Below are 18,925 nucleotides of genomic sequence, written 5' to 3'. Positions count from 1 at the left end.
ACAAAACTATTTTGAACTCTGTAAAGACGTTGGGTTGAAGGTTACTTTTAAGTAAAATACTCAATGTCTATTTGAGTCCTTGTATTTATGAAAAACGCCAAACTTAAATTGTCCACCAGCAGCAAACCAAAAATAACGTCAGCTAGCTGTCAACCTGAAAAATAAAAGGACTATTTCACTGAACAATGAAAAAATATGAATATATGTAAAATAATAGGCAATTGAAATATTTATCATAATTGGTTAATGGGATTTCTGCTCCTGGACCTCGGCGCACAGCGTCTGCACATCAGGGCTGTATGACATCACCTTCATCTTTGCACAGGATCGCAAGCTGTCATCTGTGAGGCGTGCGCGATGTTTGTTTTTAATAAAGTTCATGTTGGAGAACACCTGCTCACATACATATGTGGATCCAAAGATCGACAGGACTCCAAGCACATACTTTTTAATGTTTACATAAATGTCGGGGATAGCATTCCACGTTTCGAACACAAGTTTGTCCGGTTTTGGGAGGTTTTCAATATCACTCCATTTGTGATTCTGAGCAAGAACGGCCTTCTGATGGGTAACATCTTCAAGGTCTGCTGTCAAGCGTCTAAACTTGGACACCCATATGTCTTTGTCGGCTATGTCGGCCAGTTCCATCTCAAGATCAGGTTGACTCACACCTGCCAATGCAGTCGTATTCAGTAGGGATGGATCGATGCTTAGGGGAGTGACCGGGAAGGATAATGTGTTTTTTTTCCTCTCTGAACTCACAGAAGTGTTTCCCAAATGATGTTTGCATTGCGATGATTGCAGAATGTAAATACTCCAAATTTATCATGTCATGACCTTGTTTGAACTCTCTCAAATTGGGGAAGTGAGTCAATGTGCCTTTCTGTAAATCGCTGGCAAGCACTGTCAACTTGCGCTCGAATGCCAAAACATCCTCCAACATGTGCAGGGCTGTGCGTGCTTTCCCCTGAAGAGCTGTTTTCAGTGTGTTCAGGTGCGCTGTCATGTCTACCATGAAGTGTAGCTTTTCCAGCCACTCTGGCTGTTCCAGCTCAGGAAAGGTGAGCCCTTTGCTGCCCAGGAAAGTTTTCACTTCTTCCAGACACGCGACAAAGCGTTTCAGCACCTCCCCTCTTGACAGCCACCAGACTTTGTTGTGTAGCAGGAGATCAGAATATGCGCTTTCCAGCTCGTCCAGTAACAAACGGAATTGACGGTGATTTAAACTTTTTGCCATTATTTTATTGACAATCTGAATGACAACATCCATTACTTCTGTGCATTCCGGAGGAAATGTTTGAGCGCACAGTGCCTCTTGGTGCAAGATGCAGTGAAAAGTCAGCAGCTTTCTGTCCAGCGACTTCCGCAGTAAAGCCACAAATCCCTTGTGCGCTCCTGTCATACTTGGTGCCCCATCAGTAGCTACTGACACCAGGTGGGTGGTCTTTATTCCTTTGGCTCTTAAACAATTCAAGGCAGCCTCACAGATGTCCTCCCCCCGTGCTTGGCCTTTTAGAGGTATCAACTCAATCATTTCTTCCTGTGGCCTGGCAGAGTTTACATACCGGCAGAACAGCGCTATTTGTTCAATATCACCTTTGTCTTTAGACTCGTCACAGGCAATTGAGTAGGCCTCAGCTGAATTGATGTCTTTAATTTGCTGTCTTGTGATGTCTTCTGCCATTTTTATGGTTCTGTCATTGACGGTCTTTGCAGAGAGGGGCATATCCGTGATTTTCTGCACAATTTCACTCTTGTTTTTCAAGTCCGTGAATAGATGTTCTGAAATCTTAATGAAAGATTCTTTTATATATTCACCATCTGTAAACTGCTTCCCGTGCCTGACTATTTCCTGAGTGGCAACAAAACTAGCATATGTAGTTGATTTTCCAGACTTCATCCACTTCTTGAAATGATTTTTGCTCAGATCAACCTTCCGCATCAGTTCCGAAACGGCTTTTTTCTCTCATCTCCATCCAGATATTTTTGAGCAAAGGCTGCGTGTTTATTCTGGAAATGTCTTGCGACTGTTGACTTTTTGTTGTTTGCTAGTTTCTCATTGCATATTAAGCATACCGGTAAACCAGTCTCGTCAGCACTGAAAGCAAATGAATCTGCCCATGTATCATTAAATGTTCTGTTTTCTTCAGTCACTTTTCTTTTTTTCGAATTCTCCATAATTAGCCTACCTTGGATCAAAAAATTAAAGAAATCGCGCACTGGCGGGAGTCAGGCATCGGCAGTGGTGACGTATATTAATAGCGACAAAAAACACGTTTTATTTAGATTATACAAGATCACCATAATCTTCAAATTTAGAATTACATTTCAAAAACTAACAAACTAACATAAAATACATTTTAATTAAATACTCATCATTTATTTTCCAAAGCCACAGGGAGCCGCAGCACAGAGATGAAAGAGGCGCATGTGGCTCCGGAGCCGCGGGTTGCCGACCCCTGCCCTAGTCCCTTTGCATCTCACGTAGACCCTTTGCATAGACTGATGAATCTCACGTTAGTTGTAAGGAAGTTGTAATGAATATTCTTAGGGATAGGATATATGAGTGTTTGGAAACCCATGGCCTAATTAGGTAGAGCCAGCGTGGCTTTGTGCATGGCAGATCATGCCTTACCAACTTGATCTGGTTTTTTGACAAGGTGATGGAGATTGAGGGTAGGGTATACTAGTGGATATTGTCTACTTGGATTTTAGTAAGGTATTTGACAGGACTTTGTCCAGAAGATTAAGATGCATGGGATGTGCAGCAAATTGGCTTTTGGATTCAGAACTGGCTCATGTATTTTACAGGGTGGTTGAAGGGACTTTATCAAGCTGGTCTGTATTTAGTAATGTTCCACAGGGAACTGTGCTGTTTGTGATGTATGTAAATGACCTGGATGAAAATTTAGATGGGTTAGTAAATTTGCAGATGATACCAAGATTGGTGAAGTTGTAGATGGTGTAGAAGACTGGCAAAAATACAGCACGATGTAGATCAGTTACAAAAGTGGGCAGAGAAATGGCAGATGGAATTTAACCCAGATAAATGGGAGATGTTATACCTTGGTAGGGCAAATGCAAGAAGGCAGTATTGCTGAGCAGGGTGATCTTTGGGATCCAAGTTCATAGTTCATTGAAGGCGATTAAGAAAGCTTATAGAATGCTTGCTTTTAGTTGAAGCATTGAGTTCAAAAGTCAAGTGGGTTATGTTGCAACTTTGGTTAGATTAGGCCACATTTAGAGTTTTGCATATAGTTCTGGTTGCCCCACTATGGGAAGGATATTGAGGCTTTAGAGGGTGCAGAAGAAGTTTATCAGGATGATACCTGATTTACAGAGCATGTGCTATCATGAGAGGCTGGATAAACACATTGTTTACCCTGGAGCACCAGAGGCTGATGGCAGATCTGAGAGGTTTACCAGATTGAGAGGCAGAGAGTATCTGTTTCCCAGGGCTGAAATATCTTAATGCTGGAGGGCATGCATTGAAGGTGAGAGTGGGTAGGTTTAAGTGGGATGTGAGGGCAAGTTGTTTTTTTCCACTCTAGTTGCGGATGCATGGAATAAACCGCCTGGCATGGTGGTAGAGGCAACACATTGGAGGCTTTTAAGTGAAGTTTGGATAGGCACATGGATGCAAGGAAGATGGAGGGATATGGACATGGTGTAGATGGGGATTAGTGTTTGGGTGTTTTTGATTTGCTTTTCAGCTAGCTTGGCACAACATTTTGGGCAGATTGGCCTGTTACTGTGCTATAATGATCTACATTCTATTTGAAAAATGTCCCCCTCTTCATATCCTCATTTCCTGGTATGCTCATTGCTTCAGCCTGCTCTTGTCCCATAACTTGTCCTTCTGAGACTCTGGTTTCTCCTTTTGCCCTGCCCTTTCCTGTTTACGTGCTTGACTCCTTTCCTCTGCCTTTTGCAGTTTCCAAAGTTGCTGGAAGGTTCTTGCTTCCATTCTGCTCATTATCAATGTATCCATCCAGTGCTTGACCACCTCAATCCCACACCAGAATAGTCTGAGGGCTGTTCACTTTAATAAAGGCCAACCAGACCTTTCAGTCCATCTGGGCTGGTTTGAAACATACCTGCTCAGTTCCCACCTGACTCTGAACATAGAAAATCTACCACACGTTACAGGCCCTTTGGCCCACAATGTTGTGTTGACCATCTAACCTACTCTAGAAGCTACCTCGAACTTCCCTACTGCACAGAGCTCTTTCTAAGCTCCATGTACCTATCTAAGAGTCGCTTAAAAGACCCTATTGTATCCATCTCTACCATCTTTGCTGGCAGTGCATTCCACACACCCACCACTCTGTGTGGGGAAAATCTACCTCTGACACCACCCCCCCCCCGTACCTACTTCCAAACACCTTAAAACTATGCCCTCTCATGTTAGCCCTGGGGGAAAAATCCTCTGGCTATGACCATGATCAATGCCTCTCAACCTCCATCACTCCAAGGAGGAAAGACCAAGTTCACTGAGTCTATTCTCATAAGGAATGCCCTCCAATCCAGGCAACATCCTTGTAAATATCTTCTGCAGTTTTTCTATAGCATCCACATCCTTCCTGTAATGAGGCGACCGGAACTGAACACTGTACTCTAAGTCGGGTCTAACTGAGATCTGGTATTGCTGTAACATTACCTCATTGCTCTTGAACTGAATCCCCTGGTTGATGAAGGCCAACTCACCATAATTTCCTGGGTTATTTTACTCTTTCTTGAACAAGGGAACAACATATGCAACCTTCCAATCCTCTGGTACTTCTCCTGTCCCTATTGATGGTGCAAAGATCATCGCTAGAGGCTCGACAATCTCCTCCCTTGCTTCCCACAGTAGCCGGTCCCAGAGACTTGTCTAACTTGATACTTCTGAAAAGCTCCAGCACATCTTCTTTCTTAATGTCTATACACTTAAGTGTTTCAGTTCGCTCTAAGTCGTCCCCACAATTGTCAAGGTGCTTTTCACTGGTGAACACTAAAGCAAAGAATTCATTAAGTACCTCTGCGACTCTATGCACTTTTCCACTCTTGCTCCTGATTGGTCCTTTTCGCACACAGCTCATCCTCTAGCTCTTCACATACTTGTAGAATGCCTTGGGGTTTTCTTTAATCCTGCTCGCCAAGGCCTTTCCATGGCTCTTTATACCTCTTCTAATTTCATTCTTGAGCTCCTTCCTAGCATCCTTGTAATTTTTCTAGAGCTCTAACAGTATCTAGTTTCTTGAACCTTCTGTAAGCTTTTCTTGTATAGATTTTTTTACATCCTTTGTACCCCATGGTTCTGTAACCCTACCATCCTTTCCTTGCCTCAATGGAACATACCTATGCAGAATGCCATGCAAATATTCCCTGAATATTTGCCATATTCTTGCCATGCATTTCCCTGAGAACATTTGCTCCCAGTTTGTGTCCCCCAAGTTCCTCCCCCTACCTACCCCAATTAAATGTTTTCCCAAATTCTGCTCTTATCCCTCTCTAGCACTATGGTAAAGGAGATTATGATCACTACCTCCAAAATGCACTCCCATGGAGAGATCTGACACCTGACCAGGTTTATTTCCCAATACTAGATAAAGTACAGCCTAGTTGGCTTATCTACATATTGTGTCAGGAAACCTTCCTGAACACACAAACAAACTACACTCCATCTAAAACCCTTGCTCTAAGGAAATGCCAGTCACCCATAACACAACCCTATTATTGCACTGTTCCAGAATCTGCTTCCCTGTCTGCTCAATGTCTCTGTTACTATGGGGGGGGGGGGTGTCTATTTAAGAAAAAAAACACCCAGTACTTGTTGCCTCTGACTTCAACCCAGAGTGACTTAGTTGACAATCCCTCCATGACTGCCTCCTTTTTTTGTAGTCATGATACTATCCCTGATCAGCAATGCCACTCTTTCACCTTTTTACATCCTTTTCTGTACTACTTAAAACACCTAAAACCATTCCTGCCCAAGTCATCTAAGTCTCTGTAATGGCCACAACATCATAGTTCCACGTTTTGATCCACGCTCTATGTTGGTCCATCTTGCTCACGATGCTCCTTGCATTAAAATAAGACACCCCAAACCATCTGGCTGAGTGCTTCTTTGCTCTATCATCTGCCCTATCTTTCCTCATAAACAGCCTACAAGCTGTCACTATTTGTATGCCGGCCAACCCATCCTCTGCCTCTTCACCAGTTCCCACCCACCTGGAAACCTAGTTTAAACCCTCCCCAATAGAATTAGCAAACTTCCCCCTTCCCTAAAAAAAAATTCCATGATCCAAGAACTTGAAACCCTGGCCCCTGCACCATCTCCTCAGCCACTCATTCATCTGCTCTATCTTCCTGTTCTGACCTTCTCTATCTCATGGCACTGGGAGTAATCCAGAGATTACCATCTTGGTCCTGCTGTTCAGCTTCCTTCCTAACTCCCTAAACTTCTAGGCAGGAGAGGGGTAGAGGTCCTGCACAGTGTCATTGGTACCAATGTATACCATGACCTCTGGCTGCCATACAAGCCCACAGATTCCCACAACACGACTACACCATCTCCAACCTTGCATTTTGCAAGTAATCTGTTTCATTCTCCCAGTTTCTCTGGATCCTTTGCTCAGGTGAGACTTCCCACTCCATATTTGATATTCCCCACTTTGTGATCACCGCTCGACAGATTAACAGCAGCTGCTTGGTTCTTCAGCTCCCATTCCAGTGCTAATCTCTGCTAGCCTGATTCACCTCCCTCGATTTATACTTTCCAGGACAGAACAGGCAAGGTTGACTATCATACTATCATTCACCAGTAGCTCTTGGGGCTCCTGTCAGCATTTCCAACCTGCACAATCTTGGTCCCAAGCCTATCACAGACTACTTTTCCCTCTCACACCTCATCTTTATTTATGCCTTGTATTTCCATCCTTGCCCCCTTCTCTCCCCCCCAAAGTTTTAACCATACTTTTAAAAACTTTTAAGTTCTGATGAAATTCCGATCAACTTTCTGCACTAGCTTGTGTATAATCAGCCAAACCCACATCTGACATTGAAGCAAGTTCTCCTTCTCCATCGTGCATTCATTGTGAGTCTGTATTGTATATTAAGCATTATCAATTCAATAAGTTCTGTGGATTTGGATGGGTGAGAGAACGGGAGACAAGATTACTTGACTAAATTTCTTTAATCCAAAAGTACCATCTCATTCAACAATCCTGTTTGCTAATAGTATGCACAGTCGTAATCCTTTAAACTCACTGATCCAAGTAATCCCAAATGCATTGCCTAGTAAGTGTTTAGCTAGATGCACACTTGGATATCTTAACCAAAGTAAGCACATTCAACCAAGTGATTGCTTTGACTGTGACTTAAACTAGATGGTTTTACCTCCAGTTCCTGGAAATGGTGGACAAAATCCAGTCAAGCTGTTGCCAATGTGCCTTTAGGACACTTTCTACATTTTACCCCAGGTTCTGTATCCATGGCTGGTTCAGTTCTTGTGCAAGTGTCCAAACAGTTTCTGTTCTCAACTTGTCCCAGTTGCAGAAGGATGTGGTGCAGTAATGGCCCAAAATCTCCAGAGGGCCTATGATTTAAAAAAAAAATTGTAACAGTTATATCCTGGACACTCCAGTCTTTGCTCAGGGGGAAAGATTCTATTAAAACTCCATGTGTCCCCCTTATGGCAGTAGGTTCAGAGTTCCATACGTAGATAATGGGCCACAATGTAGAGACAATCTTTAAACCTACTCTAAGATCAATCTAACGCTAAAAACTTGTCCTCCATTTCTATCGTCCAATGCATTGAGTTTCTTAAATGCCCCAATGCACTGTTTCCCAACCTTTAAGCCCAACACACCCCTAAAGCACTTATACAGCAGTCTAGCCACATACCAGAAAAGCTGAAATTTTTGCTTCTTCATTCTGAACTTCAATAACTTTTTCTTGCAAGCTCTCTTCCTGTTCTACTTTGCAAAGAGTTGGATTAATTACCCAGTCTGTAATTTCCAGATCATTCAAATCCTTAAATCAATTCTGAAAATCCTTCAGTAGCTGTAGGTATAAGCATTACTCTAGCAAATCACCATCTGTGAAAGATGGTGCCATACTTTCTGATGCACCATCAATCACTCTCGGAGACGTGAGGCGAGATGTAGGCTTTTATTGGCTGGAAGAAAGAACAAGCAGCAGTTGACCACCACACAACATCCTGGAGACTGAGGGAGGAGCAGTGTCTCCAATCGCCTTTATACAGGGTTCTGTGGGAGGAGCCACAGGAGCAGTCAGCAGAGGGGGACATGTCCAGACAGGTATATGTAGTTCACCACATTCACCCCCCTCCCTTGTTTTAAAAGAGTCCCCATGGGGCGAAGTTTCTTACAAGTATATTTACAGGTTAAGTCTATCAGGTGGTCGAATCTGTCACTGAGATCTACGTAGCACCGGCTGTGATTGCACCGGAGACGGTGGTTGTGCTGGTTCCTGCCTGACTGGAGGTGTCAGCCCACTAGGCGTCAGTGATCCCTCATGCGTGTGCGAGGCACCCAGTATATGCATGTGTGAGACGCCCGGTATAGGAGTGTCATGAGGAGTCTGTGTTGGGCTTGGTGTGCACGGTGTCACCTCGGGTACAGGGTTCATAGTTACTGTGGAGTGTTCGGGGTAGGGGTCTGCTGCTCCTGCAGGCGCCAGGTTGCGGATGGAGACCGTGTCCTCCCGCCCATCAGGTAAGACCACGTAGGCATACTGGGGGTTCGCATGAAGTAGGTGAACCCTCTCGACCAGCAGGGAGTACTTATTGCTCCTCGCATGTTTCCGGAGCAGCACTGGCCCTGGGGATGTCAGCCAAGCCGGCAGGGTGGTCCCAGTGACAGACTTCCTGGGAAAAGAAAATAGGTGCACATGAGGGGTGGCATTGTTGGACATGCATAACAGGGAGCGGATGGAGTGGAGTGCCTCGGGGAGGACCTCCTGCCAGCGAGAGACCGGCAACCCTTTTGACTTGAGGACTAAAAGTGTGGCCTTCCACACTGTGGCATTCTCCCTCTCCACCTGTCCATTTCCCCGGGGATTATAGCTCATGGTCATACTAGTAGCAATACCCCTAGCCAGCAGGTACTTGCGCAGCTCGTCACTCATAAAGGAGGACCCTCTATCACTGTGGATATAGCAGGGATATCCGAACAGAGTGAAGAGCTGGCGCAGGGCATTTATGACGGACGTGGCAGTGGTGTCAGGGCAGGGAATGGCAAAGGGGAACTGCGAGTACTCATCGATAATGTTGAGGAAGTATACATTGCGGTCGGTGGAGGGAAGAGGGCCCTTAAAGTCAACACTCAGTCGCTCAAAGGGGCGGGTGGCCTTGATAAGTTGTGCCTTTTCAGGACAGTAGAAGTGCGGTTTGCACTCAGCGCAGACTTAGCAGTCCCTGGTCATTGTCCTGATCTCCTGCAGGGAGTACGGCAGGTTCCGGGCTTTCGTAAAATTGGGTGACCCCCGGGTGGCAAAGATTTCCATGGAGGGCGTATAGCTGGTTGAGCTGTGCGCTGGCACACGCTCCCTGGGATAGGGCATTAAGGGGCTCATTGAGCCTTCCGGTACAGGATATCATAGTTGTGGGTTGAGAGTTCTATTCTCCACCGCAAAATTTTATCATTTTTGATTTTGCCCCGCTGTTGGTTGCTGAACATGAATGCAACCGAGCGCTGGTCGGTCAGCAAGGTGAACCTTTTGCCAGCAAGTTAGTGCCTCCAGTGCCTAATAGCTTCCACTATGGCCTGGGCTTCTTTCTCCACCACGGAGTGCTGAATTGCAGAGCCTTGAAGGGTACGAGAAAAGAATGCTACTGGCCTGCCTGCCTGATTGAGGGTAGCAGCCAGCACGAAATCGGAGGCGTCACTCTCTACTTGGAAGGGAATGGTCTCGTCTACTGCATGCATCGTTGTTTTGGCAATGTCCCCTTTAATGCGGCTGAAGGCCGCGTGGGCCTCCGCAGAGGAGAAATGTGGTAGACTTGACCAGGGGGCGGGCCTTGTCTGCGTAATGGGGGACCCATTGGGCGTAATAGGAAAAGAAGCCCAGGCACCGTCTGAGGGTGGTGGGAAGAGGGAGTTCTAACAGGGGGCACATATGGTCGGGATCAGGGCCAATGACCCCGTTCTCCATGACATACCCAAGGATAGCAAGTCGGGTGGTTCCGAACACACACTTGTCCCTGTTATAAGTAAGGTTCAGGGCTTTGGCCACTTGGAAAAATCGTTGGAGGTTGGTGTTGTGATCCGGCCAGTCGTGACCACAGATGATGTTATCCAGAAATGGGAACGTGGCCTTCAGTTGGTACTGGTCCACTATCCGGTCCATTTCCCTCTGGAAGACAGAGACACCATTCGTGACACCGAAGGGGATGCGCAGGAAGTGATAGAGCCTGCCGCCCACCTCAAAGGCGGTGTAGGGGCGGTCCTCTGGGCGGATGGGGAGCTGGTGATGAGCGGATTTCAGATCTATTGTCGAGTACACCTTGTACTGAGCTATCTGGTTGACCATATCTGCGATGCGGGGTAGGGGGTACGCGTCAAGCTGCATGAACCTATTGATGGTCTGGCTATAGTCCACGACCATCCTATTTTTCTGCCCGGTCTGAACAACAACCACCTGGGCCCTCCAAGGACCTGTGCTTGGCTCAATGATCCCCTCCCTGAGCAGCCGCTGTACCTCCTGCTTTTAGTTGTCACAGGTTTACAGTCGGGGGTCAGGTTGGCGAACAGCAGTGGGGGAGGGATCTTGAGGGTGGAGAGACTGCAAGTGGTGTCAGTAGCGCGGCCGTTGGCATGGTGTTGGGTGGGATGTGTGGGTCGGTGTGTGTGGTTAGTAGCGGGGTATATGATGAAGTCCCACAAAACTGAAGGTTCCTGATGGTGAGTGGTGGGAGGGGCCCGTCATATGCCATAGTCACACTTTTGAGGTGGCTCTGGAAGTCCAGCCCCAATAGCACAGGCACGCACAGTTGAGGCATGACCAGTAGCACAAACTCCCGATATTCTGTGCCCTGCACCACCAATGTTGCTACACATTGTAGTAATGTCTGTGGAAAGTGACCCAGAAGCCATGGTGACCCTCTGGCTTACCGGCCGTGTCACGAGTCCGCAGCGTTGCACCGTGTCCCAGTTAATAAAACTCTCCGTGCTGCCCATGTCAAACAGGCAGCTAGTCCTGTGCCCCTCCACCAGGATGTCCATCATGGACCTTGCAAGCTGGTGTGGGGCGCTTTGGTCAAGGGTTACAGAGGCCAGAGTTGAACCACCGTCTTGGTGCCCAGTAAGCACCCATGGGTCGGGGGCGGGGCGAGGTGGCACCGACAAAGATAGCTGCCCCCATGTCTCGCACGAGGCAGGCAGGCAAGATGGCGACGATCAAGATGGCGGCCCCCATGCCTCACACGCAGCGCTGCCCAACCCCGCTCGTAGTTCCGACTTACAGACCTTGGCGAAATGGCCCTTCCCGCAGCTGGAGCAGGTAGCTTCTCGGGCCGGGCAGTGTTTTCGGGGGTGCTTTTCGAGTCCGCAGAAGTAACACTGTACGGACTTGTGACTGGCAGCAGCTGTGGTTGGTTTCGGGGAGCTCGTGGACTCGCGACTGGCAGCGGCAGTGGTAGATTCGCTCGCGGGTGGTGGGGTCTGCAGCGTCCACAGAACCGCCGGGGGATCGCACGGCTGGACAGCGTCAGTGTTGTTCAGAGCAGCCTCCAGCGTGTCGGCCATCTCGATCGCTGAGCGTAAGGTAAGATCGGCATTTTCCAGCAGCCGCTGGCGCACGTACACTGACCTGATCCCCGTAACGAAGGCGTCTTGTACTAGCAGCTGCGCATGTTGTTCCGCCGTCAGTCCCCTGCAGTCGCAGGCCCGCACGAGTGTCTGTGTGTCTCGGAGAAACTCCCCGCTCGACTCGTCGGTTCGCTGTCGCTGCATCACTAAGCGATGTCTTGCGTAGACTGTGTTCACTGGCCGCAGGTACTGTCTTTTGAGGGCGTCCAGTGCCCCTTGGTAGGTCGGCAGGTCCCTGATGAGGGAGAATACTTTTGGACTGACTCTGGATAGGAGGATTTTGTACACTGTGGCAGGCTCAGTCACTGGAATCACTTCCAAGTATGATTGGAAGCATGCAAGTCAGAGTTCAAAGGCAAGAGCTGCTTCTGTAACTTGGGGGTCCACATCTAATTTTTCCGGACGTAAAATACTTTCCATGTTTTAAAACTTCCAGCCAATAAAATTGATGCACCATCAATAACTCTCGGAGAAGTGAGGCGAGATATAGGCTTTTATTGGCTGAAAGAAAGAACAAGCAGCAAGTGACCACCACACAACATCCTGGAGACTGAGACCGGGGCTGTGTCTCCAATCGCCTTTATACCGGGGTCTGTGGGAGGAGCCACAGGAGCAGTCAGCAGAGGGGCGTGTCCAGTCAGGTATATGTAGTTCACCTCAATCGCCTTTATACCGGGGTCTGTGGGAGGAGCCACAGGAGCAGTCAGCAGAGGGGCGTGTCCAGTCAGGTATATGTAGTTCACCTCAATCGCCTTTATACAGGGGTCTGTGGGAGGAGCCACAGGAGCAGTCAGCAGGGGGGGGCGTGACCAGTCAGGTATATGTAGTTCACCTCAATCGCCTTTATACCGGGGTCTGTGGGAGGAGCCACAGGAGCAGTCAGCAGAGGGGCGTGTCCAGTCAGGTATATGTAGTTCACCTCAATCGCCTTTATACCGGGGTCTGTGGGAGGAGCCACAGAAGCAGTCAGCAGAGGGGCATGTCCAGTCAGGTATATGTAGTTCACCTCAATCGCCTTTATACCGGGGTCTGTGGGAGGAGCCACAGGAGCAGTCAGCAGGGGCGTGTCCAGTCAGGTATATGTAGTTCACCTCAATCGCCTTTATACCGGGGTCTGTGGGTGGAGCCACAGGAGCAGTCAGTGGGGGGGGGGGGCGTGACCAGACAGGTATATGTAGTTCACCTCAATCGCCTTTATACCGGGGTCTGTGGGAGGGGCCACAGGAGCAGTCAGCGGGGGGCGTGACCAGTCAGGTATATGTAGTTCACCTCAATCGCCTTTATACAGGGGTCTGTGGGAGGAGCCACAGGAGCAGTCAGCGGGGGGTGTGTCCAGACAGGTATATGTAGTTCACCACAATCACCTTTATACAGGGGTCTGTGGGAGGGGCCACAGGAGCAGTCAGCGGGGGGTGTGTCCAGACAGGTATATGTAGTTCACCACAATCACCTTTATACCGGGGTCTGTGGGAGGAGCCACAGGAGCAGTCAGCGGGGCGGGGGGGCGGCGCATCCAAACAGTTATATGTAGTTCACCACACTTTCCATGCAGGGAAACTGAGAATATTCTACAATGTTTTGCTTTATATTTCCAAATTTCTGATAAGGGTGGACAGTTGCACTTTTTGCCTGGATTAAATAGAAATTCCCACCCTGCTGTTTCGTATTTAGAACATTCATTTTGTCATACAGATTGACTAGGTATGCCATATCTTCACATAAAAGTTCAGTCTTGTTTCCCAAGCTCTTGTTGAATTTTTGCTCAGTTAACTAGTGTCAAAAAGATCAAAGAAACACTTTAAACAGCAGGCTTTTTTTTGACAGGTAATGCACTTCTGTGTGAAGAAGCAAGCATTCAAACTCTGCATCATTATCTTGGCCTAACTGGTGAAATAGTCTGCTATTTAATGGATGAGCTTTAAGTTTGATAGATATTGCAAGGGTCGTGCTTGGGGGAAAAAAGTCAGGTTTTTGGCTACAAGATGTTGAAGATGAATTGCACAATGGATTGCAAATGGACTTGGGACTTTTGTCATAAATGCCACTGAAGTCGCATGGTTACCTGTCATATATGGTGCTCTGTCTGTTGCATAAGAAATGTTCCTAATCAGACTTCTATTCTCAGTATATTGAGCTCATTGTAAATTGATTCTGATTTTCTCTTTTTACAAAAGAGAATCTCTTAAAACTTTTCCATTTTTGATAAATCGTATTTATGCCATCAGTAATGACTTGCTGTCTTGCACAGTTGACTTGTCCAGTGGTATTTCAAATTGTTTTGTGGCTCTGTGCATAGTTGATTCTCAGTGACTTCACTTATTTCATCAATGCAACAAACTGTAGAGTTATTACTCAGAGGAATTGATTTAAAAAAAAACTGGAATTCATTTTGTGAAGTGATGAGCACTTCTGATACAGCAGACATTATTAATCCTTCACTAATTCTGATATTTTCCACATTGCTATCACTTTGGAAATATTATAAGAAGCAATGAGACCACTATCAAAGTCATTTTTTGCTTTCTTGGGGAAAGACTTGTGTGCAATGCTTTTCAAGCATTGCTTTCATCTTCTGGAACAGTATTACCAGAAGTAGCTTTTTCAGGGTGTCTTTTACAGAAGTGTTCCTGCAATCTTGATGGTTTCATGGCTTCATTCGTGCAGTATGACAAGTAAGACACATGGGGCATCACCGATCCAACAGAAACAGAGTAAAACCATACCCCAGGTGTGTAAAATCGTGTTGACACACTTTCTGTAGTTCCTGTTTCTTAACAGGATTAGAATCAAAGGCCTCACTGCCTCCAGACTCGGAGATAGCATTGTATATATTTATCCATCATTAACAGGGCTAAATTAAAATAAAAACACTAACTAGGAATGCCTATCAAATATTGACAGCAGCAGTGATGGATGGAACAATGATAGCAACATGCAAAGGGGCAGTGAGGCGAAGATGACAAGGATTTGTGATTGGAATCTGTTAGTCTGGTTGGTGTTCAGCAAACTACCTTTATACTAGTCTAGTTAGCACGATTGACCAATCATGTGGGGTCTCATAATTCCCAAAGATGGTTCTTGGTCACACGTATGAAGAAGGGTCACTTTGGACACCTCAATCCTTGGGTCAACAGGTTCACTGGCTCTGTTTCACCATTGGGTTACCGCCAGCGCTGTATCATTGCACAGCCTGTTTTCTGTAGATTTGTAGAGAAAGTTGAGAGGGTGTATTTAAATTATCAACTGTTAAATTGCATGAGTTGAGATGAACTGTTGGACACCCTGGTTACTAATTTATGCATCCCCATAATGTCTGTTGGGTTGGGTAAGGTCAGATGAGATTGCTGAGTTTCAGACGTTGTGAGGAGTGCTCGCTGTCTGCAGAGCTATGGTTCTTTCTATTTTCTGGTGGCTTTTTGAAAGTGCCTGCTCTATGAATAGTTGATTAGGTCTCATGTCTCAAGTTGGGGTGCTGCATACTGCCAACCCTTTTTTCTCCCCCTCACCCCCCCCCAAGATTCATGAATGCCCCCAATGACCTAGTTTCCCTAATGCCCCCTTAGGACAGGTAACCACCCCATGTTGGGAATCACCTCCCAATGTATCTGCCTCTGGCAAGGTGTTCCACATACACCCTGTGTTAAGAACTTGCCTATGACATCCACCCCCACCCTGATACTTCCCTCCAATCACCACTGCATTAGCCATTTCTGTCCTGGAAGAAGGTCTCTGGCTTCCACAGCATCTGTGCCTCTTGTACACTTCTATCAAGTCACCTCTCCTTTTGCTCCTTAACTTTGAGTTCTCACTGCTAGCTCCTGCTCTGTAAACCTGTCTTGTGAAGTGCCATCATATCACTATACCTAAATCCCAAAGGATTTTCAAATTGAAGCGGATGTGGATGCTGTTGGTTTTGTTTTTCTGTAGAATTCCCCCTGCATTGTCCTTCCTGAATGCTGTGTATTGCCTTCTCATTTTGCACTGCTATGATGGTATAACCGTTCACATAGTTTAATAAATAGGATTGAAAGTTTTCTAATTCAAGTAGAACTACAAATTCTCAGTCTAATTTTTGTTTTTCTTCTCCAGCTGAAACTGAAACCCAAACTGAAGCCCAGGGAAAGAGAGGAGAGAGTGTGCCCAGGCCAGCAGAGTCTGCTCAACCCAAATCATTAAGGCCCAAGAAAGTCCCACCTGGTGGAGTGTCTAGCCTTGTGCTGGGGTAAATCCACTGTTCACCTCATTATCTCAGCTGCAGATTGAATAAATGTTGATTTTATTGTAAAATTAAACTTTGAGCTTCACCATTTTGTATTGGCACTTTACATTTGAATGGTCCATAGGTGCTCAAAACATGAGGCCTGCTGGAAAAGGCACGCGTCATTTAGTCCCTGTGATGTAAAGTACTGAGTGTTTGTTTTTCTTGTGACTTCAGACTTAATTCTGGCATTTTGGACTTTGTATTTGGATGTGATTTGTGATGCAAATAAAAATACTCCAAATACAACTGCCTTCATCCTTCACACCTTTGTGCACAAACTAAACAAATGTGAGCATAGTCTTATTGTACTTAGGCTGCATGTGGCAGGCAATGGGTGCAGTCAAAGTAAATTGTGGGTTTAAAAGCCTGTTCTAGTTGTGATGAGATAATGGCCTACAAGAATGGCACAATCACGTGTTCCGAGGTAAATGTGATCCCATGCTGTGCATTTGGCTCACAACCCAAGCCTCTTCCCTCCATGTACTTGTTAATGTTGTAATTGTACTTAACCACATCGTCTGGCAGTTTGTTCCAGATGCTCACTACCCTTTGTTGCCTCTGAAATCTCTTCTAAATTTGTTTCCTCCAAATCGTTTGTGATTGTAGATTGTCCCATTGTTAGGCAAGGGTTAAATCAGTGGGTTGCTGGCAGAATGGTTGGAAAGGCCTCCAACTCTCCATCTAAATGGATGAATCAAGTAATCTGACCTCTAACTTCCCCCTAACTCTGTCGCTTTCTATCCCAAAAACATCCCTACAAACTTAATTAAAAATGAGAAACACCGAAGTCTGTGCCATGATCTCAGACTGCAGCTTGGCACCATCATAACCAGCTAAAAAGCTGCTCTCTCTCTCCATACGTGGTCAGCTTATTCTGCCTCTTCACAACAAAACCTCAGTTCATAAGTTACACTCACTCCGATAATGGCCACTCCACTTGGCCATAACTTTTTATTGGCTACTATCAGTTCATTCAATCTATGCTCTTCTCTTGTATAGTTCTATCAAGCCACCTCTTTCTCCTTCACTCCAAAGAAAAGCCTTGTCTTGCTCAACCTAAGGCATGGTCTCCAAACCAGACAGCATGCTGGTCGATCTCCTCTGCATCCATCTATAATCAGGCCACCAGAACTGAGCACAGTATTCAAAGTATGGTCTAACCAGGCTTTTATAAGATTTGCAACATTACCTCATGGCACTTGAACTCAGTCCCTTGAATAATTAAGGCCAATACACTACATGCCTCTGTAACCACCCTATCAACTTGAGGGATCTATGGATGTGAACCCCATTCTCTACACTTAAGAATTCTGCTATTAATCCTTTACGCTGCCTTTGTTTGTCCTTGGTTTAATCCAGATGTCTGCTACCTCTCAGCCCAGCTGTATATCAATATTCTGTTGTAACTTGTGACCTTTTTGACAGCACTACAAAACTTTGCCTTCTGCAAGCTTACTAACCCACCCTTGCACTTCCTCATCAAGATATTTATAAAAATCACAAAGGGAGGGGTCCCAGAGCAGATCTTTTTTATTTAGGAGAGTGCAACAGGATGCCAGTCATTCAGGCGTGTTACCATATAACCATATAACAATCACAGCATGGAAACAGGCCATCTTGGCCCTCCTAGGCTGTGCCGAACCCTTAATCTCACTTAGTCCCACCTACCCGCACTCAGCTCATAACCCTCCACTCCTTTCCTGTCCATATACCTATCCAATTTTACCTTAAATGACACAACTGAACTGGCCTCTACTACTTCTACAGGAAGCTCATTCCACACAGCTATCACTCTTTGAGTAAAGAAATATCCCCTTGTGTTTCCCTTAAACTTCTGCCCCCTAACTCTCAAATCATGTCCTCTAGTTTGAATCTCCCCTACTCAATGGAAACAGCCTGTTCACGTCAACTCTATCTATCCCACTCAAAATTTTAAATACCTTGATCAAATCCCCCCTCAACCTTCTACGCTCCAATGAATAGAGACCTAACTTGTTCAACCTTTCTCTGTAACTTAATTGCTGAAACCCAGGTAACATCCTAGTAAATCGTCTCTGCACTCTCTCTAATTTATTGATATCTTTCCTATAATTCGGTGACCAGAACTGTACACAATATTCCAAATTTGGCCTTACCAATGCCTTGTACAACTTTAGCATTACATCCCAACTTCTGTACTCAATGCTTTGATTTATAAAGGCCAGCGTTCCAAAAGCCCTCTTCACCACCCTATCTACATGAGACTCCACTTTCAGGGAACTATGCACAGTTATTCCTAGATCTCTCTGTTCCTCTGCATTCCTCAATGCCCTACCATTTACCCTGTATGTTCTATTTGGATTATTCCTGCCAAAATGTAGAACCTCACACTTCTCAGCATTAAACTCCATACCATGGACTTCTTTGATACAGGGACAATGGTGGATAATTTGAAGCAGGACAGCACTCTACACTAGCGGAGGGAGAGATTAAAAATGTCAGTAAACAACTGCCAGTTGTGCTGCGCACATCCTGAGTACCCGCCTTGGGATGCCATCTGGTCCCACAGCCTTGCCACTGTCCACTCATTGGAAACATCTGCATATCTCAGCCTCAGATGACCAGGTTGTAGCGGTGGCTTTCCTCGGAGGCTCAGAGTTGGCGACATCAAACAGTGTAAAAGCAGTTGAGCTGATCTGGGAGACAGGCCGCCATGTTGGCGGCACCAACTGTATCCACTTGGCCAAGTTTCCCTGGGCTACATGCCTCTTAACTTTCTGAGTGAGCCCATCATGGGAAACCTTAAATGCCTTGCTGAGATCCACATCCACTGCTCTCTTTACCAATTTGTTACTTTGTCAATTGGACTTGT

General features: G+C 46.0%; 1 protein-coding gene across 4 annotated transcripts in view; it reads left to right on the top strand.

Moving 5' to 3' along the window:
* The window catches only part of jpt1b (Jupiter microtubule associated homolog 1b), an 80,456-nt gene extending 64,136 nt beyond the window's left edge, over positions 1 to 16,320 (top strand). For 3 of the 4 annotated variants that reach the window (XM_059948983.1, XM_059948981.1, XM_059948982.1), the window contains one exon: positions 15,903 to 16,320. In XM_059948983.1, the coding sequence (XP_059804966.1) occupies positions 15,903 to 16,039 (137 nt within the window). In that variant the 3' untranslated portion in view covers positions 16,040 to 16,320. The remainder of the gene's footprint in view (positions 1 to 15,902) is intronic. The other variant, XM_059948984.1, reaches the window with a different exon arrangement.
* The last annotated feature ends 2,605 nt before the right edge of the window (positions 16,321 to 18,925 follow it).

The sequence above is a fragment of the Hypanus sabinus genome, chromosome 23, assembly GCF_030144855.1.
Source record: "Hypanus sabinus isolate sHypSab1 chromosome 23, sHypSab1.hap1, whole genome shotgun sequence".
Taxonomy (NCBI): domain Eukaryota; kingdom Metazoa; phylum Chordata; class Chondrichthyes; order Myliobatiformes; family Dasyatidae; genus Hypanus; species Hypanus sabinus.
Note: the sequence above shows the minus strand (reverse complement) of the source record. Positions and strands in the feature narration are given on the sequence as shown.